This window comes from Lontra canadensis, unplaced genomic scaffold, assembly GCF_010015895.1.
Source record: "Lontra canadensis isolate GAN:19392208 unplaced genomic scaffold, GSC_riverotter_1.0 scaffold316, whole genome shotgun sequence".
Taxonomy (NCBI): domain Eukaryota; kingdom Metazoa; phylum Chordata; class Mammalia; order Carnivora; family Mustelidae; genus Lontra; species Lontra canadensis.
This window is the reverse complement of record NW_022631310.1, coordinates 105,386-131,558: the sequence shown is the minus strand read 5'-3', so window position 1 is coordinate 131,558 and position 26,173 is coordinate 105,386. Positions and strand designations below refer to the sequence as shown.

General features: G+C 37.7%; 1 protein-coding gene across 3 annotated transcripts; it reads right to left on the bottom strand.

Moving 5' to 3' along the window:
- Positions 1-31: 31 nt before the first annotated feature.
- On the bottom strand, positions 32-26,173 carry LOC116862742 (dnaJ homolog subfamily C member 25). Of its 3 annotated transcripts, none has more exons than XM_032850148.1 (4): positions 25,782-26,173; positions 4,761-4,913; positions 2,614-3,084; positions 32-471 (listed from the first exon to the last, which is right to left on the bottom strand). In XM_032850148.1, the coding sequence occupies exons 1-4, from the start codon at positions 26,112-26,114 to the stop codon at positions 349-351; spliced, it is 1,080 nt and encodes a 359-aa protein (XP_032706039.1). In that variant the 5' UTR covers positions 26,115-26,173; the 3' UTR covers positions 32-348. The 3 variants fall into 3 exon arrangements, with proteins under 3 accessions (XP_032706039.1, XP_032706040.1, XP_032706041.1); XM_032850149.1 differs by having other exon boundaries at positions 236-471; positions 4,791-4,913; XM_032850150.1 differs by lacking the exon at positions 4,761-4,913 and having other exon boundaries at positions 236-471.

The following is a 26,173-nucleotide window of genomic DNA, read 5'->3' as shown; positions in this document are numbered from 1 at the left end:
ACACTTGTAAAGAATAAACACTTAACACGTGAAAATTTTAAATGGTATCTAATAAATTTTCATGTCAAATCTTTTAACTAAACATATAAAAATTTTAAATGGCAACAAGTAAATCTTCATGTCAGATCATTTAACAAAATCCACAAATAGATTATAAAAATTGAACAATCATAATAAATGTCTTAGGTATAAAGTTTTAAGGGAAAATTTAAATTTCTACATTATTCTGTTTAATCAAATATTTGAGGAATTTTAAGTACTGCTGAGGAGCAGTTGATACATTTCTAAAATAATTCAGTTATGAAAATATCACAATTAAGGTTTGGCATAGTAGCATTCCAGCAATCCTCAATCATCCACAAACGTTAACCGTCCAGGCCCTTCATTCTTCATCCATCTCCTGTATCTCTTCCATCTGGGGTCATTTGCCAGTTTTTTCTTTAGTTCTTCCTCTTGTTCTTGTTTATAAACCTGTACATATAAATAACACTAAATGACTTTACTACCCAAAGGGAAACATTTGTCATTATCTTATGGCATATTTACATTTTTCAAATATAACTTTAGGTAAACATTTCCTATGAATGTACTGGCTTGTCTTCTGAAGACCATGCATCTAAAAATACTAAGCAGTTAAGCACCTTAACACTCGGTGTTAAATTTAAAAAAAAAAAAAAAGATAGCTTAGTAATTTTTGTCACTGATTTCTGTAACCTAAGAATATATTCTTTTCCTCATTGACATCATACATCAGCTGAGTTTAATCATTTTCTCTCTACAACTAATGTTCAATCTTAAAGAATCACAATTTATTTCTTTAATATGGTGCTCTGAAAAAAAAATTTTTTTTAAAGATTTTATTCATTTATTTGACAGAGATCACAAGTAGGCAGAGAGGCAGGCACAGAGAGAGGAAGGGAAGCAGGCTCCCCGCTGAGCAGAGAGCCCGATGTGGGACTCTATCTCAGGACCCCAGGTTCATGACCTGAGCCAAAGGCAGAGGCTTTAACCCACTGAGCCACCCAGGCGCCTTGTGCTCTGAAAATTTAATTGATGACTTTCAGTATTTGTTGATCCTAACCAAGGAATAAAATGACCTTATGTATACAACTGTCTCCAAATTCAAAGATAATTACTGGTTTTTCAAAATATTTTATTAAGGTTCCCAAAAAGGGTTAACAAGCCACACAGGTTAAGGACAAAGAAAATCTTTATTTCTGTAACTTTTGTGGAAGTCAGATGAAACTAAATGGACAAGTTTTCATAACCAGTTTCATCAAATTTTAGAAAGAAATGACTTCCAAATTTTGGGAAGTAATGACTAAGATCACCTCATAGAATAATATAATAATTCAGGATAGTACTCCATGAAAGATACAGTTTTGTGAACTGGGCTGCTTACCCTACTTAAGAGAAAACTTCTCAAGTACTTTAGGAGCAAAGTAGTATGTTACCTTCCATTTTTACATTAATTACAAGCAGGCTAACTATACCTACTTGCCAAAACATTCTGGCAATTCATAGTAAGTTACTTAAATATAATTCCAACTGGTACTCTACTTTCAGTAAAAACTATTTAGGATACCACATATAAAAAGGAATGTCTATGAAACTAAAAACACAAATATATTCAGATTTCTTAAGATTTTACTATACTGTATTCTTTTTATTTTTTAATATCTTTTTAAAATTAACATATGTATCATTTGTTTCAGGGGTACAGGTCTGTAATTCATCAGTCTTACACAATTCACAGCACTCACCGTAGCACATACCCTCCCTAAAGTTTGTTTTGTTTTTTAAATAAACTCTACCCTGATGTGAGGCTCAAACTAATGACCTTGAGATCAAGAGTCACATGCTCTACAGACTGAGCCAGCCAGGTGCCCCATCACTGTGCTTTATTCTTATCTTTAATACATTAGCCAATTAATTCTGCCCAAAACCTAAAATAATATCATTATGATGAGATAAATAGTTCCTTTAAGACTTCAGCTAAGCAGCTGATCACCTCAAGGTAACTGGTATAGCTGACAATTATAGAAATATAGAATAACATTTATTAAACTGCCCAAACTTTAGAGGCATTTTTAAGAAAATAAAAGTAACCTTTCATACATAAGTTAGTTATTATACAGAAGCTTCTGTGCTCTATTTTGAAATGAAGTTATTTCAACATTTCCATGTCCTCCTCCCTCCCTTATTCCCATGTTTTCTTTGTTTTTTAATCCCTATAGCTAAGTTTATATGACTGAAAGAAAATGTGGGAAAGAACAAATTTTAATTAGAGCAATTAATATAAAGTTGTTGTGACATGCTTGCAATCATACATTATCCCACTGCTGTTTAACATAACAAATTAGACCATCATTAAGATTTTTAGCATGAGTCAGTTAAAATATTGGAAGTTCATCTTTTAAGACAAATTACAGGTTAAAAACCTACTGTCCACTACCAAATATAGTCACACTTTCAATAAAAATAAGACCTTTATTCGTAATTTTAAATCTTGGATTTCAGAAACTGGAGTGCATTTCTGTAATCACTTCTCCTACACCAAATTTTAATTTCATAAGTAAGATGACACAAAAACTCCAGCAAATAATTACTCACCTCATAATTCTCCTTTATCCAGAGCTCTCGTTTAAGGAAAGTTTCTTTCTGATGATCTTCTAGACTATCAAACTGAGATTTCGACATCTTCATGGATTTCCGTATGATATATAGTCTTTCTTCTTCTCCATATTCTTTGCCTTTGATGTTAAAATTATAGATCCACCGACAATACCAGACTATATATGAGCACAGGTGAAAAGGTGCTAAGAGAATTTGAAACAGGAGAAGATCACATATCTGGGGTTTCTGATAGCCTCCCTTTATATCTATTTTACTTTTTATAATGTTTTTTATGATATTCTCCTCCTCGTCACGAATTTCCTCTTTGGACTTTTTGTTTCTGCCCTTCTCTTTGGCTTTTCTGAGTAACCCCTGCTGCTTGGCAATCTCCATAGCTTGGATACGATATTTGGGCACTGTGGCTAGGTAGCTGATTGCCTTGTCGTAGCTGTTCCACCAGCTGAAAAACTGAAATATTTAACAAAGAAAAATAGGTCATTTTTACTATCAAAGTGCACCTTGGTGAACACCACCCCCCCTACCCAAAGCAATTCTGATTAAAAACAGGGACCTCAAGGGGTGCCTGGTTGGCTCTGCCAGTACAACATACAACTCTTGATCTTGGGGTCATGAATTTAAGCCCCACATTCAGCATAGAGCTTACTTAATTTAAAAAAAATAGGGACCTCAATCTTCTTTCTCTGTTAAGTAAAAGATAAACCTGAATAATGCCCACATGTACATGGGACCTGAAGCTAGATAAATCAGGTAAGCCCTAAGCTAGGCCAAAAGCCATTAATTCAGAAAGGAGATACCCAAGATTAGGTGATAAATCAATAGAATCACATCACATCTGTGATTTCAAATCTACCATTTGGCTTTCCCTAGATCACCATTAAGAAATCTTTCTTTTGTTTTTAAGACTGTGAGACTGTGATCTACGTTCTGGAGGAAGAGTTACATGGCAAAACTAGCCAGTGAGGAACTTGTTTAAAAGAAGAAAAATCACAGGCTATAGACTAAGGCAACTATATTTATTGCCATCTGTTCCCTAAACCATCTCAATATATACAGTTAATGCTCATCATATTCCGAAGAAAAGGATTCTAACATGTTTGAACTCTTATTTGTCTGGAAAACACATAACTTATTTGATAAATATACATAAAGGGTTTCATTAATTGTCAGGAAACGTCCTATTCTTCACATTTCCACATTTCATTTGCTGTTTTAGTGAAAGAATATTGCAGTTACACCAATAATATTTTGAAATATTATAGTAGCACTCTATTAGGACTAGGGGGAAAAAAATGTTACCAGGATATTATATCTAAAACAGAAAGGTAAAATTATCCCTGCTTCTCCTTTGAAAGGAAAATATTCCTGCAAAAGCAGATATATTTAAAATGCACAACCTTAGTATTCAATAGTAATTCTTTTTGTCATATAAAGTGAATCCTATTTCTGGGAATTAAACTAGAGAAGCATTTTTCAGACTAGCAAATTGATTCATTCTAGTCACCTGACATGTTCTTTTCCTCTAAAATAAGACATGATAGCTGTGGTTAATTTAACAGTAGGAAAAACTCATTTCAAGCTGAAGTTAAATTTTTGCGACATTTAAAACAAACATCAAAGATTACTATTTTAATCTATTTCAGTAGTTTCAACCAAAGCAAAATTGCCCTTAGCAGGCAGTGGAAATACATGGTACATTTTTAGTTGTTACAGTGATGGCAAGCACTTCCTGACATTTGGTGGATAGGGGCCAAGACTTGTCAGGTCATATTAAGAAATTCAGGTTTTTCACAAATATAATGGGCAATCATTGAAAAGTCCTACAAAAGTAATATTATCAGGTTAGGAGGGAAATGCTCTAAAGGAAACAATGAGAAAAAGATTTATGTTGGGCTTTCTTAATATATAATGATGTTATTCATCAATTTCTTGGATTTGCCACTGACAAAGATTCCAATGTTAATAAGTTGGTTGAATAAATGATTATTTTTCTAGTCTAAAAAAAGTAGCCTCAAGTACAGGTAAAATTTTATAAAAAGGTACTTCTAATTCACTTTTAATAACCAGCACTAGGCAACGTGCACTCAAGTACACACATGCAGACACACACCTCCATCAATACACACCTGAAACACTGAAATAGCACATACACTGACCAAAATCACAACTCTAACATCCACTTTAGGGGCTAAGCGCCTACTGTAGTAGTGGTAGTAATGGCTATAATACTCTTCTGGGTGATCCAGCATGTAGTCATAATCTTTTCGTGTTTCTTCATCCTGTAAAATAACAAGATACCCAATTTCATAGGGTATTTCAGAAAATGGCCATAATTTATAATCTGTTAAACAAAATTTTATAACCATGTACGATTAATCTGAATAAAAGTGAAACTATTAGAATCAAAAAATTCCCTACCACTCTTCAAAAGCACACATAAACTGGTTTCTAGAACTTTCATATTAGGTATAACCATAATAAAAGTAATCTCTCCAAATTCTTAAGTATTGTTAGTCCTCCTGGAAAAAGAAAAACATTTTAATAACTATTAAGCATGCCATTTTAGCCAGTGTTATGGTGGTAATAAGGATGTTGTGTTCTTGTAACTTCAGAACATGTTGATACCTTCTCTCAATAATTGTTGATAGGGGGGCACCTGGGTGGCTCAGTGGGTTAAGGCCTCTGCCTTCGGCTTGGATCATGATCCCAGGGTCCTGGGATTGAGCCCCAAGTCGGGCTCTCTGCTCGGCAGGGAGCCTGCTTCTTCCTCTCTCTGCCTGCCTCTCTGTCTACTTGTGATCTCTATCTGTCAAGTAAATAAATAAATAAAATCTTAAAAAATTGTTGATAGGAACAAATGTTTGTCTCTACTACGGATATTCACAATCCTTTTCTAGCCTTGTGTAAAAAGTTTTCTGTTAAAAGCAATGATTAAGACAATAAAATGCAGACGAAGCCAGTCTGTGCCTATAAAACTGAATTATGCTCATCTCAAAGAAGCCCTGATGCAGTATAATAGTAAGTGTTTAACTCTGTGACTTCAAGTGATATTTTTAGCCTCTCTGAGCCTCACTCTTCCTCATTTGTAAAACAGATAGTATCTGCTCTACTAGTTTTAGTGTTTTGAATATCAAATGGCAACATTATACAAAAACACATTACAAATACATAACACATATTATAATACTATTATAACATTGTCACAGCCCAGCTCATAAATAAGTTAACATATACATACTTCTTAATCATAGAAACACATTGAAAAAAAAATCATAGCATTCTGAAATGCTACTCTGAGTGTTCACAAATAAAACACTTCTTAAAACCTTTAATTTTAAATAGGGATAAATGCCAATCTATTACTGAGCTACATACACTGAAGAACAATTAAATTGGGTTATGATTTGATTTTTTTTTTTTTGTCACACAGGAAACCTATTTTGTCTTTTTTTTTTTTTTTTTTTTTTTGTAAAGTAAACTCTATCCCCATGTGGGGCTTGAACTCACAATCCAGAGATTAAGAGTTGCATGTTATAGCCAGCCAACTGAGCCAGCCATGCACCCCCATTTTTTCTTTGTTCAAAAAATGTTAGAGTAAAACCACAACAAATTCTTTACTCTTATATAAGGGAGTATACTATAAATCATTATGAAAATTTAAAAAACCTTTTTTAACCTAGAGGATGTCTTTCTAGGATGAAGTATTCAACATTCATAAAGTTGCAAATACTTAACTAAAGGCATTTCAAAATCTACACCTAGTGCTTTCCTACCACAGACAGAGGCTCTTAGGTCTATTATGGACCGCCTAATCCTCCAACATGCAGTTTCTTAGATTTAAAATAATGACAATGTTAATGACAAAATCTCTTCTGTACCATTAAAATCATATATTTTCTGCTAAGAATTCTGAATTTGTGGGGCATTTGGGTGGTGCAGTGGTTAAGCACCTGACTCTTGGTTTTGGCTCAGGTCATGATCTAGGCTCCTGAAATCCGAGCCCCACTTCGGGCTTGCACTCAGCATGGAGTCTGCTTGTCCCTCTTCGTCTGTTCCTTTCCTTGTGCACATGCACTTTCTCTCATAAATAAATAAATAAATATTTTTTTATTTTTTATTTTTTTTTTTTTAAGAATTCTGGAAGCACCTGGGGGGCTCAGTCAGTTAAATGTCTGCCCTGGACTCAAGTAAAGCTCCTAGAGTCCTAGGATTGAGCCCTGTGTCAGGCTGCCTGCTCAGCAGGGAGCCTGTTTCTCCCTCTGCCCCTTTGCTCCTCCCCTGCCTTGTACATGCTCTCTCTTTCTCAAATAATTAAAATCTTAAATTTTTAAAAAAAAATTTTAAAGAAATTAAAAAAAAATCTGAATTTGAATGACAATTCTCTTAGGTTCAGTACATTCAAAATATTTTTTACCTCTGACTAGAATTTCAAACTAGATAAACTAGTATCTAGTAGAATTAAATATAAATATATTTAAATTCTATTCCATAGCACTATTTAGAGGGTCAGTATGAGAACTGTTATATAAGGAGGGCTGAGCTCAGGCTGTTCTCATTTTCTCCTTGAATGTTCCTTTCTGTGAAAAAAGATTTTCTGTGGTAACTGCCACACACCTCAATTGTCAATGTATTATTCTTTCTATAAGCAATTATCATACTTTAGAGCTTCTAACCTAAAGAGGGTAAAACTTTATAGGACAGACAGAAACTTTATAGGTCATAGACAGCTCTGAAGACTAAAGCCTACAACTCTTTTTTTTTTTTTAAGATTTTATTTATTTATTTGACAGAGATCACAATTAGGCAGAGAGGCAGGCAGAGAGAGAGGAAGGGAAGCAGGCTTCCTGCTGAGCAGAGAGCCCGATGCGGGGCTCGATCCCAGGACCCCGGGATCATGACCTGAGCTGAAGGCAGAGGCTTTAACCCACTGAGCCACCCAGGCGCCCCTAAAGCCTACAATTCTTGATGTATCTCATTTTGAGTACCTCAAGACATCTTTTAAGAATTTTTCAATTTTTCCCTCCAGTTTTTGCTTTTTGGACTAATTTTATAGAAATGTTCTGCTTTTGGCCTAAAATCTGTGACTTTTAATTCAGCTTCCCAATCTTAGCAGATGACTTTTGAAATGTATTTCTTCAAATACGATTCTTCTCCTTGTTCCAACTAGATTACATGTAATTTTGAAACCAACTGCCATACTGACATCAGATTCCAACAGATCTCCAGCATCCTTATCTATACAGAGCCATTTGCCCAACCTGACTGTATTCCTTCTGGTTAAAGTACACAGCAAGATCTTTGAATGTCATTAAAATCTACTATGTGAATGTCACAGATCCAATAATAATATCCTTCCTTCTTTGTTCCCTTATCTTAGTGAAGGTCACAATCCACAGAATGCAGAAATCCCTATTCGAACAGTTCACCCAGATCTTCCACTAGGGTCACCATCTTCTCCCTGGTCCCTAAATGTGTGACTTACTTTACTGAGTCTCGAGCTCCTCTAAAATAGGATGGTCAACTAATACTTCAGCAAACAGCCACTCCAAAATCTGTACCTTGTGTCTGGCCTCTCTACTACAACCTAATAAGTCCTCAAATTCACTAATTCCCACAGAAGATTTCAGGATCAAGTCTGACTTCTCTTAGGATGATTTTCTTTTCCATGGTTGGGCAGGGGGGTCACCATAAATTTATGATCTTGTTTTTAAAGACAAGAAGAGTTGGCCAACTCCTTGTTACAGCATTAGTTAACCATCATCTTTACTCTTGGGTTTACAGCTTTCTCTCCAGAATGAAGAAAATTATTTTGGGTTGAGACATGCATAATACACTTTGGAAGGTGTTCAAGGTTGGCACAAATTGGGAGAGTTAGTTCTAAATCAAAATCCTACTCTCCAGTAACCTACAAAGTTTAGAATCAACCTAGTAAGAACACAAGGATAGAGGAATATTAGCAAAAAAGACAAGACAAGAGACTGGGACCCCACTGAGAGCTACAGGCACATACTTATTTTAAAACCATTATTCTTATTTTTTCTCCTATCCATCTTAAAACTCAGGTAGTCCCACAATTTTTTTCATCTTGAGTGCTGCCCCATGGCTTATTAAGTAGCTAAAAATTCCCTAGCATCCAATAAGACCTCCATAACTAATCCATCTCACCTAGCAACATCTCATCACTTGCCCCTCTTCTGCCCCACAGCAAACATCAGGTAATTTCTGCAATTTGGTGTGTTCTTACAATACAGCACAGTCTTTCATACCTATGTTTTTAACCATATAATTCTCTCTACCTCAAATATCCATCCCTTTCTTCCAGCCTCATGAGCTTCCATTAATCCTTTAAGACACAAACATTACTGCTTCAGATTTAGACCACTCTTATATTACACATGTCACCTATTTATTATAGCACTTATCACATCGTAATCATCAGTTTGGTTTTTTTTTTTTTTTTTCTTTTCCTTGAATAAGAACTTCTGGAAGATAGGTAGGGTGACCGACACTTTAATCCCTGTATATCCAAGGCCTACCACAGTGCCTGGCATTCAGTAAATGTCATTTAAAAAATGAGTACAATTTTATAAAGGCTCTCCCTCACTATAATCATCCCTTGAGCCATACAGGTCTTTATCTCACCAGGAAGGCTGGATGGGTGATTATTTCACAAAAACCTTGGCTTAGCGGAAATGACTGCTTGATTTCACAGCTTATGAAAACATGCTACTGTGGCTAAAATGGCTTAAACCTTAAAACAGTTTAATGTCTTACCTTTCAATAAGGTAGTACTTTTTCTTTCAGCAATTTTGTGGATCTTAAGGTCCCAGGGTCAGGAGATTCCAACTTCTTTCCAAAACCAAAACCTTTATACTTGTTTCTTCCTCCTCTCTGTCCTGAGCCTTGACAAGCAGGGCAAAAAGCTCCTTGTTTCTAATGTCTACAGGAAAAAATGGTGCTTCTGCTGGTGTCCACTCCACTCCCAATCCTTGTGGGCACATGCAGGAGGACTGGAACATAACCACCAATATCTAGATCAAAAGTGAACAAGAGGAAACCCACAAGCAAAGAAAGCACTGAATCCTTCCTTCTCTTAGGAAAATGATCATTCTCCCCCCTCCCCAGAGGCAAAAATATATTACGTTCTTGCCCTTGAAAGAAATAATGAACTGTTTGATCTCAAGATACATAATTGCAATAATCTGATATTGCAGCCACCTTTACAGTAAAAATTTTCAGTTACACAGATAGTAGAAACCATTTTAGGATGTTAAAGGCCAGGAATCAATAATATACGAAAATGTAATAATGTTTTGTACATTTTTAAAAATTCTGTAAATTCAATTTAGTTAGCACATACTATATTATTAGTTTCAGGGCAGAATTTAGTGATTCATCAGTTGCATATAATGCCCAGTGCACATTACATCAAGTGCCCTTCTTAATGCCCATCACCCAGTAACCCCTTACCCCCAACCACCTCTCCTCTAGCAACCCTGTTTGTTTCCTATCTTTAAGAGTCTCTTATATTTTGCCTCCCTCTCTATTTTTATCTTATTTTTTCTTTCCCTTCCTCTATGTTCATCTTTGTTTCTTAAATCCCATATATGAGTGAAATCATGGGTATTTGTCTCTCTGATTTATTTTACTTAACATAATAAATAAGTTCCATCCACATTGTTGCAAATGGCATGGTTTCATTCTTTTTGATGGCTGAGTAATATTCCAGTGGATTATATATATATATACCACATTTTTATCCAGTCATCAGCTGATGGACATGTGGGCTCGTTCCATAATTTGGCTATTGTTTATAATGCTGCTATAAATACTGGGGCACATGTGCCCCTTCAAATTACTGTTTGTATCCTTGGATAAATACCTAGTAGTGCAATCACTAGGTTATATGGTATCTCTATTTTTAACTTCACAGAAAACTCATACTGCTTTCCAGAGTGGCTGCACCAGTTTGGATTCCCACTAGCAGTGTAAGAGGGTTCCCCTTTCTCCACATCCTCACCGTCTTGAGTTGTTAATTTTAGCCATTCTGATAGGTGTGAGGTGGTACACCTCATTGTGGTTTTGATTTGTATTTCCCTGATGTCAAGTGATGTTGAGCATTTTTTCATGTGTCTATTGGCCATCTGTATGTGTTCTTTGGAGAAATGTCTGTTCATGTCTTCTGCCTATTTCTTGACTGTATTTTTTGTTCTTTGGGTATTGAGTTCAAAAAGGTCTTTACAGATTTTGGATATTAGCCCTTTATCTGCTAAGTCATTTGTAAATATCTTCTCCCATTCCATAGGGTGCCTTTTAGTTTTACTATTTCTTTTGTAGTGCAAAAGCTTTTTATCTTGATGAAGTCCCAGTAGTTCATTTTTAAGATTTAATTTATTTATTTGACAGAGACACAGCAAGATATGGAACACAAGCAGGGGGAGTGAGAAAGGGAGAAGCAGGCATCCTGCCAAGCAGGGGCTCGATCCCAGGACTCTGGGATCATGACCTGAGCTGAAGGCAGACACTTAACGACTGAGCCACCCAGGCATCCCCCACCCCAATAGTTCATTTTTGCTTTTGTTTCTCTTGCCTTTGGAGATGTGTCTAGTAAGAAGTTGCCATGGCCAAGGTCAAAGAGTTGCTGCTTGCTGGGCAGAAACTCCAAAAAACACCAAATTTTTAATAGACAGGATTTTGATGGATTCCTGTCTCATATTAAGGTCTTTCATCCCTTTGGAGTTTATTTTTCTGTATGGTATAAGAAAATTGTCCAGTTTCATTCTTTTACATGTGACTGTCCAATTTTCCCAGCACCACTTGTTGAAGAAACTTTTTTCCATTGGATATTCTTTCCTGCTTTGCTGAAGATTAGTTGACCATAGAGTTGGGGGTTCATTTCTGGGTTCTCTATTCTGTTCCATTGATCTATTTGTCTGTTTTTGTGCCAGTACCACACTGTCTTGATGATTTTAGCTTTGTAATATAGCTTGAAGTCCGGAATGTGATGCTATCAGCTTTGGCTTCCTTTTTTCAACATTCCTTTGGCTATTCGGACTCTTTTCTGGTTCCATACAAATTTAGGATTATTTGTTCCAGCTCTGTGAAAAAAGTTGGTGGTATTTTGATAGGGATTGCACTGAATGTATAGATTGCTCTAGGTAGCATAGACATTTTAACAATATTTGTTCTTCTAATCCATGAGCATGGAACATTTTTCCATTTCTTTGTGTCTTCCTCAATTTCTTTCATGAATGTTCTCTAGTTTTCTGAGTACAGATCCTTTGCCCTTTTGGTTAGGTTTATTCCTAGTTATCTTATAGTTTTTGGTGCAATTGTAAATGAGACTGACTCCTGATTTCTCTTTCTTTTGTCACATTGTTAGTGTATAGAAATGCAACTGATTTGCCACTTTGCTGAATTCCTGTATGAGTTCTAGCAATTTTGGGGTGGAGTCTTTGGGTTTTCCACACAGAGTATTATGTCATCTGGGAAAAGTGCGAGTTTGACTTCTTTGCTGATTCAGATGCATTCTATTTCTTTTTGTGTCTGATTGCTGAGGCTAGGACTTCTAGTACTATGTTGGACAACAGTAGTGATGATGGACATATCTGCTGTGTTCCTGACTTTAGGGGAAAAGCCCTCAATTTTCCCCCATTGAGAACAATATCTGCTATATTTTTCATAGATGGCTTTTATGATATTGAGGTATGTACCCTTATCTCTACACTGTGAAGAGTTTTAATCAAGAAAGGATGCTGTACTTTGTCAAATGCTTTTTCTGCATCTACTGAGAGGATATGGTTTTTGTCCTTTCTTTTATTAATGTAGTGTATCACATTGATTGGTTTGTTGATGCTAAGCCACCCTTGCAGCCCTGGGATAAATCCCACTTGGTCGTGATGAATCATCCTTTTAATGTACTGTTGAATTCTACTGGCTAGTATCTTGGTGAGAATTTTTGCATCCATGTTCATCAGAGATATTGGTAATTCTCCTTTTTGGTGGGGTCTTTGTCTAGTTTGGGGATCAAGGTAATACTAGCCTCACTGAAAGAGTTTGGAAGTTTCCTTCCATTTCTGTTTTTTTAAACAGCTTCAGAAGAACTGGTTATTATTTCTTCTTTAATATGTTCGTAGAATTCCCCTGGGAAGCCGTCTGGCCCTGGACTCTTGTTTATTAGGAGGTTTTTTATTATTGCTTCAATTTTCTTGGTGGTTATGGTTCTGTTCAGATTTTCTATTTCTTCCTGTTTCAGTTTTGGTAGTTTATATGTTTCTAGGAATGAACCACTTCTTCCAGATTACCAAATTTGTTGGCATATAGTTGTCCTATAATATGTTTTTAAAAACTGTATTTCTTTGATGTTGGTTGTGATCTCTCCTCTTTCATTCATGATTTTATTTACTTGGGTCCTTCCTTTCTTTTTCTTGATAAGTCTGGCTGGCAGTTTATCAATCTTATTAATTCTTTCAAAGAACCAACTCCTAGTTTCACTGATTTGTTCTACAGGTTTTTGAATTTCTGTATCATTGATTTCTGCTCTGATCTTTATTCTTTCTCTTCTGTTGGATTTAGGCTTTATTTGCTATTTTTCGGGGGTTTTTGTTGTTGTTGTTGTTGTTTAATTAGAGAGAGAGAGAGTACACATGTGAGGGGGGAGGGGCAGAGGTAGAGGGAGAGAAGCAGACTCCCTGCTGAGTGGTAAGCCTAATAGCCTAATCCCAGGACTCTGGGATCACAACCTGAGCTGAAATCAAGAGTCAGTTGTTTAACTGACTGAACCACTCAGGCACCCTATTTGCTGTTCTTTCTCCAGCTCTTTCAGTGTAATGTTAGGTTGTATATTTGAGACTTTTCTTGTTTCTTAAGAAAGGCCTGTGTTGCTATATAGTTCCCTCTTAGGACCACCTTTGCTGCATCCCAAAGGTTCTGAACCGTTGTGTTTTCACTTTCATTTGTTTCCGTGCATTTTTAAAAAATTCTTCTTTAATTTCCTGGTTTATGCAGTCATTCTTTTTTTTTTTTTTTTTAAAGATTCTATTTATTGGGGCACCTGGGTGGCTCAGTGGGTTAAAGCCTCTGCCTTCGGCTCAGGTCATGATCCCAGGGTCCTGGGATCGAACCCCGTGTCAGGCTCTCTGCTCGGCGGGGAGCCTGCTTCCTCCTCTCTCTCTCTCTCTGCCTGCCTCTCAGCCTATGTCTGTCAAATAAATAAATAGAATCTTTAAAAGCAAAATCTTTTAAAGATTCTATTTATTTATTTGAGAGACTGAAAGAGATAGTAAGAGAGAACATGAGTGGGGAGGAGAGGGAGAAGCAGGCTCCCTACAGAGAGCCTGACACAGGGCTCAATCTCAGGACCTTGGCATCATGATCTGAGCCGAAGGCATATGCTTAACCAACTAAGCCATGCCGGCGCCCCCTCCCCACCCACCCACCATTCATTATTTAGTAGGATGCTCTTTAACCTCCATGTATTTGTGGTCCTTCCAAATTTTTTCTTGTGGCTGACTTCAAGTTTTAAAGCATAGTGGTCTGAAAATATGCATGGCATAATCCTGGATTGTTTTTGTACTGGTTGAGACCTGATTTGTGGCCCAGCATGTGATCTATTCTGGAAAATGTTCCATGTGAACTCAAGAAGAATGTATATTCTGTTGCTTTAGGATGACTATATCTGTTAAATACACCTGGTCCAGTGTATGATTCAAAACTCTTGTTTCCTTGTTGATCTGCTTAACTGATCTATCTTTTGCTATGACAGACATTATTATTTTATTATTATATTGTATTATCATCAATAAGTTTCTTTAATTTTGTTATTAATTGGTTCATATATTCGGCTACTCCCAAGTTAGGGGCATAAATATGTACAATTGTTAATCTTCTTGTTGGATAGACCCTTTTATTAGATAGAGTGCCCTTCTTTATCTCTCAGTATAGTTTTTGGTTTAAACTCTAGTTTGTCTGATATAAGGATGGCTACTCCAGCTTTCTTTTGATATTCACTGGCATGATAAATGGTGCTCCACCCCTTCACTTTCACTCTGGAGGTGTCTTTTGGTCTAAATTGAATGTCTTATAAACAGTGTATTGATGGGTCTTATTTTTTAATCCATTTTAATACCTTATGTCTTTTGATTGAAGCATTTACTCCATTTACATCATTGAAAGATATGAATTTACTACCATTGTATTACCTGTAAAGTCACTGTTCCTGTACATTGTCTCTGTTTCTTTCTAATCTTTGTTACTTTTGGGCTCTCTCTTCATTCAAAGGATCCCCTTTAATATCTCTTGCAGGGCTGGTTTACTGGTCACAAATTCCTTTAGTTTTTGTTTGTCCTAGAAATTCATTAGCTCTCCTTCTAATCTGAATTCTTGCTGGATAAAGTATTCTTAGCTGCATATTTTTCCCATTTAGCACATTGAGTATATATCATGCCAGTTCTTTCTGGTCTGCCAGGTCTCTGTGGACAGGTCTGTTGCCAGCCTTGTTTCTTCCCTTGCAGATTAAGGGCCGCTTGCCTCAAACTACTTTCAGAATTTTCTCTTTATCTTTGAAATTTGCAGACTTCACTATTTTATGTTGAGGTGTTGAACTATTTTTACTGATTTTGAGGGGGGTGGTTCTCTGTGCCTCCTGGACTTAAATGCCTGTTTCCTTCCCCAGGTTAGGGAAGTTCTCAGCTATAATTTGTTCAAATAAACCTTCTGCCCCCCTCTCCTGCTCATCATCTTCCGAGACCCTTATTATTTGGATATTATTTCACTTTATGCAATCACTGAGTTCTCTAAGTCTTCCTTCAAGATCCAGTAGTTTTCTTTCTTCTTTTCAGCTTATTTTCCACCATTTTATCATCTACATCACTGACTCTTTCTTCTGTCTATTTCATCCTCATTTTTATAGCCTCCATTTGGGACTGCATCTCAGTAATAGCATTTTTATTTTCAGCCTGACTAGATTTTAGTTCTTTTATTTCTACAGTAAGGGATTCTATAGTGTCTTCTATGCTTTTTTCAAGCCCACTAGTATCGTTATAATAGTTGTTTTAAATTTTAGTTCAGACATCTTACTTATATTCATACTGATTTAATCCCTGGCAGTGAGTACTACCTCCTGTTCTTTCTTTTGGGGGGAATTTCTCAGTCTCATCATTTTGTCCAGAAAAGAATAGAAGAAAGAATAAGAAAAACAACAATAAGAACAACAATAACAACAGAAAAAAAAACAAAAACGCAAACACAAAATAAATCAGGAAAAAACAAAAACAAGAAGAAAAACAAATAAGAAACAAAAAAATAAAACAAAACACTAGATCCTGGGTGTGTTTTGGTCTGCTTGTTAAAGGAAACTAGATCTTGAAATAAGAAAGAAAATTTATATACACACACACACACACACATATATATACACACAAAAATAAAATACAAAGAAAAGAAACAAAGAATAAAATATATATACATATATATAAAAATAGAAATTGAAAAAATAGTAACAAGAAAAGGATACTGAAAGACTAAAGAATAAAAAAAATAAAAAAAAAAAACCACAAATGCTATATACTATTTTCCCCAAGAGCTGTAGTCGTCTATGATCAGTAAATTTGGTGCAAGCCACTTGTTCCTGCTCATCTTCTGGGGGAGAGGCCTGCTGCACTGATTCTCAAGTGCCTTGCCCTGGTAGAAATGTACCTCCCTTGCCAGGGGCCCAGGCTCAGCACAAGCTGCTCTGGGTTCCACTATGTGGCACTATTTTGCTCTCTCAAGGCTTTCAGCACTGATGGGTGGGGAAAAAATGGAGCATTCTGCTCTCTAGTCCTGGAGCTAAAAGTTCAGACCAGTGAGCTCTCACAGAAAAGCAGTCAATCACTCTCATCTCCCTGGTTTCTGTCTGAACTCTGCATTCACCCGGCCTGGGACCAAGCATTTTTATCCCAGGCACACCACTGAGTTTCAAAACTCCACATTTTACAGTTTCCGGTCACACAGACCTATGCTATTCCTCCCACCATGCTTCTGCCTTTTGCCTGACACCAGCTAAGAGAGCTGCTACACAACTGTGTAGCAGTTCCTGGGTTTATGGCAACCCAGAGCAGAAAGCCAGCACCTAAACTTGCTGTTTTCAGCCATGTTCCCCACTCTTGTACCTGGGAAACCTGCCACACTCAGGCACCCCTGTTCTTCTTGTGACTCCGGAGATCCTGATACCAAACTGTCCCACCTGGGATTCTGCCCTGTTTTGCCACCTAGGCACATTTAAACCAGGGACTACCACACTGTAGCAGGCTTCTAAAAGTTCTGATTTTGTGTTCCATGCTTATAATGCTTTGCAGTAGCCTTCTTAAGCAAGCTCCCTCCCCTTCATCATAGCCTCCAATATATCATCCCAGATTCAAGTCTCCCCATCTCCTACCTTGCAAAAAGTGATTGCTTTTCTATCTGTAAAACTGCATTTCTTTTCTCAGATTTCCAATTGATTTTGCAGGTATTCAGAATGATTTGATAACTATCTAGCTGTTTGAGGGACCAAATTTAGGGTCCTCTACTCCTCTACTATCTTAATTCCCTCTCTTTTGTTCATTCTTTTTTTTTTTTTTTAAAGATTTTATTTATTTACTTGACAGACAGAGATCACAAGTAGGCAGAGAGGCAGGCAGAGAGAGAGAGAGAGAGAGAGAGAGGAGGAAGCAGGCTTCCTGCAGAGCAGAGAGCCCGATGCGGGACTCGATCCCAGGACCCTGAGATCATGACCTGAGCTGAAGGCAGAGGCTTAACCCACTGAGCCACCCAGGCGCCCTCTTTTGTTCATTCTTAAAAATATGTGCTAATCCCATTGGGGTGACTGGGTGGCACAGTCAGATGAGCAACCAACTGTTGGTTCTGGCTTGGGTCATGATCTCAGGATCATGAGATTGGTCCCCCACCAGGCTCCACACTCAGTGTGGAGTCTGCTTGGGACTCACTCTCCCTCTCTCTCAAAACAATAAATAAATAAATAAATAAATAAATAATAAATCTTTTAAAGAAAATTTATTAACCTAATTTTTAAAGAAATACAAATATATAAATGATCCTTAAAAAAAATAGTATGTTTCCCTAAATTTATTTCCAAGCCATTACATCTTATTAAAGAGGAAGAAAATTAACTGCCATCAGTTCTATTTCTCTTCTTGTTCCTTGACCCTAGTCACTAGTGGAACTATCTTCTCATAGGTCTTCTCTTCTGTCTACATGTGGCCTCAACAATTTCCATGATTTGCAGTATCACCTAATTACTAGCGACACTCAGATCTGCTTTTCCTGTGTCCTATTTTCCAATATCTCCTAAGCATTTCCTAAATGTAACATAAATATCTCAACGTAAACATGCTCAAAACCCAAATCTGTCCCTCCATGCTTCAGTTAAGAGTAGAGTATCACCATCCACTTGGTTACTTGAGCTTTTAGAAAACTTAGTTATTTCCAATTCAGCAAATAATAATGCAGGGCATTAAGTCTTGTGCTGGACTCAAGGGAGAATAAAAAGATAAGATAATGTCCTGGTCTCAAGAACTTTCCCATCTAGAAGAATCTAACAAGCAAGAAAAATACAATTTGATGTGCTAAGCAAGAAAGGACTAACGAACCCTGCCTGAGATCAACTGGTAATGGGATCCACAGCAGAGAAGAAATGAGTACTGGATCCTGAAAAGCAAGTACGATGTAGTTAAACCTTGTTCCAGACCAAGGTAACAGCAAGTGTTAAGGTACAGAAGCATCAATGAATAGCATGAATTCACTGAAGCTTGAGCACTAGGGAAAGTGAGGAAGAAAGGTGTACTAAATGTGGCCAAAAAAACTGATTTGGGTAAGAACTGTAGAAAGGACATCATATGCCATCCTAAAGTGCTAGAGTGTTGTCTGTGCTATTCAAAAATGAAATGTTTTAAAGCACGAGAACAATAGCACTGAGTAGGTGTGTTTATTTTTTAAAAGTTCACTCTGACAATATTGTAAAGAGGAGAATGAGGGAGAAAGAGATTTTAGAGATTAAAAAGTATAATAAGTAAGACTTAATGACCAAGGGAGTTAAACAACCAATCATGTTGAGGATTAACAGTGAAGTTTCTTTCTTTCTTTTTTAAGATTTTATTTATTTGTCAGAGGGAGAGCGAGAGAGAGCATAAGCAGGGGGAGTGGCAGGCAGAGGGAGAAGCAGGCTCCCTGCTGAGCAAGAAGCCTGATGCAGGACTCGATGCCAGGACCATGGGATCATGACCTGAGGCAAAGGCAGGTGCTCAACTGACTGAACCACACAGGTGCCCTGAAATTTTCTAATTATAATCACTGTGTGGACCATGTTACTCTGTGCCCCAAAGCATATGTATGTAATCTCTTAAGATTCTCATGACAGGGATACCTTGGTGGCACAGTCAGTTAAGTGTCCAACTCTTAGTTTTGGCTCAGGTCATGATCTCAGGGTGGTAAGATTAGCGCAGAGTCTGCTTCTCTCCCCGGTTATGCTTTAACAAACATAACAAGATTGATTTTCCAAAACGTTTAATTTTAGGTAGCTGTGCCACAAATAAGACCACAACTGAAAATATGAACCTAGAGAATACACAGATTTTAGAGTTGTCACAGATATGATTGAGTTTCATCAGGAAGAGCTTGGAAAACAAAAAGAAAAGAGTACCCAAAGGACAGAACTCTAAGGAAAAGCAATGTTTAAGGTGTAGGGAGAAGAAAAGAAGACTATCAAGACTGAAAAGACACAACTAGAAAGATAGAAGAAACAGGAAAGAATAACACCGAGGGATTCAAAGGAGAGCAACTTTAAGAGCTACATGGCCAACAACGTCAAATGCCACAGATAGTTCCAGGAGGGAGAAATGAAGAGCAGCATTCAAATCTAACACTTAGAACACCACTGTCCGCCTTAAGAACAATTCCATTACGTGTGCTGGTACATGACAGTCTACAATACCTTCCTGAAAGATAAGGAGATGAAGTGAAGATGGCCCACAGTAAAAAAAAGAAGGTAAGTGTGACTGTAGCTTTAAAAGAAGCAAAATTAAGTGAAAAGAATTGAAATACACCAACTAAGAGGTTTTCAAGTTACCAAAGAGGAATTGAGATTTCAGAAAATGGTGGAAATGAATTCAGACAAGAACCTTCCAGCCTTCCCTCCCAAACCCATTCTCAATATTGCTACCAGAATTTTCTTTCTGAAAGAAACATCAGACTGTGTTATTTCTCCACTTTAAAACGTCTGGTCACTATTCAATACATAAAGTTCAAATTCTTAAACACAGATTAAAGGGTTGTTCATCACCTGATCCCAAACTATGTTCCAGTCTCCTGAAACATTTTCCCTACCATTTACCTGACAGGCTTCTAACCTAGAAGTACTAGATCCTCTAATAGCTGTGAAAAATGCAGTAAAGGTTTTTGTGCTGTGAATATCTCAAAATGTTCTTTTATCTATGATAAATCCCCACAAGCTAAATTAAAATCTCAAGTGCTCAGCTTCTGGCCAGAATTATATCAACTCAGTAGTTTTTATGTTAATCAGAAGCTCTGATTGGATGTTGATAACATCATGTGTCATCACAGAACTAAAATTAAACATATTTGGTATACAGTCAACCTTTGCCCTAAGTAGGGAATAACAGCTAAAATTATGTTATCAGTAAAAAATAAAGAGCACTTTTGGATTCACAGCAGAAACAGCAGGTGTGGTACTTTATGTACCACATAAAGTACATGGGAGAAATCACTATCGAACATCTCATCTTTCCCACTAAACTCAGACAAGACTCAAAACCTTTGCAAATGTTTCAGGGAGTCATGACCAATCAGAGTTAACATGTGAAATGAAAACCATCTGCCATCAAGTTTACTTAATTTCTCTGTTTATCAGCATCACACTGTAATAGAAATTTACATGTTTATTATTTTTATGAATACCCAATTATTATGAATGATTAATCTGGATAGATGCTGAAAAAGAAACAGTAATACTAAGAAGTGCAGTTAGCTATTTTTCCCCAAAACAAAGAGTCCTTGGGAGAAATACAATAAAAGTGATCATTGGTAGAGAAAACATTCACTATTATATAATACCTCAGGAAACTACACCTTATAGTCTTGCACATTCATGTCTCCATGTTTTTGATGATCAAGTTTTCCCTCTACCAGAAATGTCCCTTCACTGTCAACCTTTGATGACTGTTCTAGATCCAGAAGAAAGAGTACATTCTTCTCCAATCCCCAAAGAAGAAATAATTGTATCCTCTCAGTGCTGTAATATAATCTACACATATCTTTATTACATAACTTAAATAAATAATAACTGAACAATAAGTATCTGTCTTCTTGTTATGTTAAAAGCTTAAAGGGAAGAACTGTGCCCTCTTCACTGTTGTGATTTCCTCCCCAAGCGCCCACCTCAGTACCAGTTACAGAAAGGATTGAGTAGAATAAACTAGGAAAGAACAATGAACAGTAACATAAAAGGGCAGGGCATTCAGAATCCACACACACCCCCCACCCCCGTGCCAAATTTTTCATAAGTGCTAAAGACCTGCTACATCAATCATGCTGATAAAAAGAAACTAAAGGGTTCTGTGACTTCCCTGCCAAGACAAGGGTAGAGTAGTAAAAGGCTCTCACTACTTATGTTACCTTATCAGATAACCTTCAAGCCAGTAATACTGCCAAGACCTTTTCTGTTCTTTTGTGATTTTACAAAATGCTGTTAAAGTCTATTTTCCCATGTTCTAAGTACATTCTTTCCACCTGTTCCATCATTTGTTGATTTCCAGGCCATTCTTAATTCATCTACTTCATCTAGCTCTTATCTATATTCAAAAAGGATCAATGTTCTCACTTAAAAAAAAAAAAATCAGAACTTCTCCTTAAAAATAGAAGGCAATTTTTCTCTCATGTGGGAATTTTTCATTCATAGTCATCCAATCTACTTTATCTGTACCACTCTTTAAAACTACATTTAGGATAAAAATAACAAAGTAGGCTTCACATAACAATGTCAAAATGTCAGAAATCCACTGAATCTATCTCCAGATCCCAGTCTTTCATTTAACAAACATTCATTATCCGATGTGCCAGACACTGGGCTAGGTGCCATGGATATACAAACAAAAAGGCAAGGAGATGGTTTAGTGGAGAGGGGAGGGCTTCTCAGTATTTACAATGCAGTGTGATAAGTGCTATATCCACATAAAAAGATCTAATGTTGACACAGCAAGTGAGAGTCCATTTACTTAACTTCCAAAGTCCACGAATTCCCTGAATCCCCAGTAGTCAAATACACTAAATACTATTTCATTGTCTTAACTTTGCTTATATTATGAAGCAAATATAAAGCAGTGTGTGAGATCATAATGGTTTAAAGTGCTGCTGAGAACTGCAATTTTAAGTTACTTGAGAATATAAACTAAGCATGATTTGATGAAAGCATCTGACCAGTGCCTTTGCCTTCCATTATTACCCATCCTTCTTTTTCTGGTTTTCCTCAATCTCTCTATGCACAGATAGAATCTGTGTTGTTAAAATAACAATGATCAAGTGTGATAGTATCTTCTTGTCTCACCAACTGTATTTAAATCATCTTAGTGTACTTTTTTAACAACCATCATCAAAAACAAAACAAAACAAAACCCTCTCTCTCTCTCAAAGAGGCATGTATTTGACCAACAAAACCTCAGAGCCATAAATCCACTATATTTCACAAATATAAATTCCCATTTTGGTGATATATATATTATCAACATTCACAGATCCTTGATTATTAGAAGTTTTGATGCATACCACTATAAGGTTATAATGAAAATATAATATAGTTTCTTATATCACATACATTAAAAAGATTAAGAGAGTTGAACAAACTAATAAGAGAATTAAAAGATTATCAAAAAATTATGGTGGTAGGGGCACCTGGGTGGTGCAGTCGGTTGAGCCTCATACTCTTTGATTCCTGTTGTGATCTCAAGGTGGTAAGCCTGAGCCTCTCATTGGGCTCTTCACTTAGTGTGCAGTCTGCTTGAGATTCTCTCTCTCTCTCTCCCTCTCCCTCTGGCCCTCCCCCACCGCTCTTGTGTGCACATGCACGTGAGCTCTCTCTCTCTAAAATAAATAAATCTTTAAAAAAACTATGGGGGGGGAGGGAAAAAAAAGACTCTCAGCTCCAGTGAATTTACAATTAAATTATTTCAGAGTTCAAGAAAAGGAACAATTTCTGTTGGATACACTGTTCCAGAAATGGAATCTACTTGTGCACTTTACGAAACAAAACATAAAATCAGCTTCTTCTTCCATCTGCCAGCAATAATTGCACATGGCTATGAAAGATGACATAGTCTTCCCGAGTCCCTCCCTCCTTTTTGGCTGGCTCTTTAGATAAGTACACCTTTCACAGGGCTTACTATTATTCTTTATGGAGAAAGATATAGCATAAAACAAAAATAGCAAACAGAAATGAAGCGGTCCCAGGTAGGCATCTGCTACCTCCATGAGATGATAGTGGAATTCCATATAGGCTTCTGTATCTCCATTCCAGAGCCACTGGAACTCATCAACTTCTCCCACTATTCTATCTGACCTGCTCTTAGCAAAGGCCACATGGACTTCTTGCCCTCATTCTAGCCTACAGATGTAATTTGAGTAAAGTAGTGGTTACATCCTCATTGCCTCAAGGGGATAATTTGGAAGGATGAGGCTATCCAAACTGGATGACTCTAGTTCATTAGATCTCTACATTATCCAGAAATGATATTCTCTGGCAGCTTACTCATAATTTTCCATTATGACAGAAATAAAATCTGATCACTTTGTTTGTTTTTAATAAATTCCACATACAGCAAATCAAAGTCCTTTTCCTCATTTTAGGAGAGAGCATCTGCAATGAAGTCTGAACAATAAAGTTTCTGGAGGTGTTCCACTTAGAAGTCCATCTCTGTAACTTTAAAATAGCTTTCATGGAACTCAGGTCTGGTTTTCAAGGGTCCAAACCATCCCCAAACATCCCTTTCCTCTGACAGTAACACTGAATGGAGCTGAGGAAACTATAGCATTTTCTCTCACTCCCTCTTCCATCAGTGTAACTCCAATTTTTGTTTCCTGCTTAGAGACATTTGTAGTACTTTAAACCTCTTGTTGGGATCAAGATTAAACATGTTACTTTCTCCAGACATACCAGTTTTTAACTGCCCCAAAGTGGACAAATTATTTTATCAAGCTTTTATTCACTGACAAATCAGTATTAAACTTTAGGGGAAGAAACTTTTAGAGGCAACCATTACAGATTCATCAAATCAGCCTCCAAATTTGTCTCTTCGAGAAAATGGCAAGAATAGAGTGTTGGGGTTCCTCCCAGCAAAATTTCTCTACTGTCTGTCTTTCTTGGTTCATATCTCACTAACATGTTCACCACTCTCATGCCAAACCCACCCATTTCCAAACCCAGGAGAAGGCAACAGCTGCCAGAGTTTCTGCTGCCCTGTCTTCTCGAAGTTCTCCATCCTCCCAAGGCTTCTTTATGTGCCACCAGAGCCTTCTGGCTGCTTGTCTGGAGAACTACCTTTCTTCACTGCAGAAGAACAAAGATTGGGACTTTAGATGCTGGGTTTCCCTGGATGAAAAAGTTCTTTCCCATTTTTCTGAAGTCTTTCCTCCATCACTTTATACCCTAAATAATAAGCAACTAACCCTCTGGTGTCTGCACTTTCCCTAGTCTCCACCCATTCTTCAGTCAACTGCCAGTGAAAATTAAATGTCACCAATGCTAGGGAGAATACAGTGAACTTGGCATACTCATTAATAGGAATGCATATTATATAAACTGCTCTGGAAAGCATGAATGAAGAGCCTTTAGGTCCCTGATTCAGTATTTTCAGCTCTGGAAACCTATTCTGAACAAATAATCCATGGTTAAATTATAGTATACCCACTAGAAGTAGTCATTAAAAACAGATTACAAAGCAACATGGAAAACTTCACCTCAAAAAAAAAAAAAAAAGCTAGAAAGAAACACCTTACAACTACAATTGCTATTACATTAGCATGATGGGACCCTTGAAGCAGTAACACTTCCATCAAATATGATTTATACTTTGTGATTCCTTATATGGTTTGATTTTTGCAGTAGCAGAAGAAAACAGGAACAGGGTAAATCTCCCCATCTCCAAAGGACTCGATAAAACCTTTGTCAAATGACTACACCCATATTCACAAAATTTTTCCCGACAGAACTTCTGAGTCTTGAGCCCCAAGTCATTAAGTATGTATTTGCAGTTCCTGTATAGGGGATTTCTCACATGAATTATTCAGTTCTCATTGAGGACTGAACCCTTGTGAGGAGATATCATGGCTTTAATTTTATATACGAAGAAACAGCTACTGTGACATATTAAGTCACTATCCAAGGTCATACTGGGGTATAGGAGCCAAGAGTCAAATATCCGGTCTTCTGAGTGCTTGTTCATTGTTCTTCTTAGTGTTTTTCTAAGTCGTTAAACCCAAGCTAAATGTCACGTTTATTTTTATTTTTAAAAAGACTTTATTTATTTATTTAGAGAGAGATCAGGGTGAGGGGAAGAGGGAGAGAAAGAATTCCAAACAGACTCCCCACTGAGAGCGAGCCTGATCTCACGACCCTGAGATCAGGCATGACCTGAGCCGAAACCAACAGTCCGACGCTCAACCCACTGAGCCACCCAGATGCCCCTAAATGTCACATTTAATACCATCCCCAGAAATCTAGTTATGTCAAATTGGCGCCATCACAGTCATTCAATACTGGAGACCTTTCCTATATTCTATCATAGATCTTGGTAATAATAATCACCCTGCTTTCCAAGTGTGAGTTGCAAGTTTTTAAAGTGTTTTCACTAAACTGTAATATACCCAAAGCTTTGCATAACAAAAACTGTCACAAAAAGGAGAGGGCTAGCTGTCCTCCAAGACCCGAGGGGGTTCCCATCTTTGTCAATGACCCGTGCGCGTGGGTTCTTTCGCACGGCCACGTAGGAAATCCCGAACATCCTAGGGGTCGTGGCGGTGGCCCCGCTCGGAGCCGGGGTCACCGAGAACCCTGCTCCGCCGGCCAGGAGTCCTCGCTGCCAATCCGCGTCCCCAGATCTCACCTTAAGAGTCTCGTAGGCGGTCGCTACCAGCAGGAAGGCCTCTTCCGCGCTCTGCGGCGTCCGTCCGGGGCCCTCGTCGCCAGGCTCAGGCCGGTAGCGGTCGGGGTGGTAGCGCCGGGCCAGCTGGCGATAGGCCCGCGCGATCTCCGCCTTGCCCGCCGTGCGGCTCACGCCCAGCACTTCATAGCAGTCGCGCGTGCCGCAGTAGAGCCCCTCCACCAGGGCCTCCGCGGACCGCGCTAGCAGCAGCGCCAGCAACAGGGGCGGCAGCAACACCAACCAGCACTGGCCCGCAACGCCGGCTCCCCCGCGCGGAGCGAGCGGCGCCGCCATCCCGGCCTCGGCCGCGGCTCCACCAGCCAAGCGGCTCTCCCGCACTCCGCTGTGTGCCG

What these genes read in the sequence shown, in the direction of transcription:
- LOC116862742 (XM_032850148.1), bottom strand. Translation starts at nt 26,114, where the DNA reads ATGGCGGCGCCGCTCGCTCCGCGCGGGGGAGCCGGCGTTGCGGGCCAG. An exon ending in GTGCTATTTCAGTGTTTCAG is followed by an intron (nt 3,085 to 4,760) that starts GTGTGTATTGAT and finishes TAAATATTTCAG; the next exon opens with TTTTTCAGCTGGTGGAACAG. An exon ending in GGATAAAGGAGAATTATGAG is followed by an intron (nt 472 to 2,613) that starts GTGAGTAATTAT and finishes TTATATGTACAG; the next exon opens with GTTTATAAACAAGAACAAGA.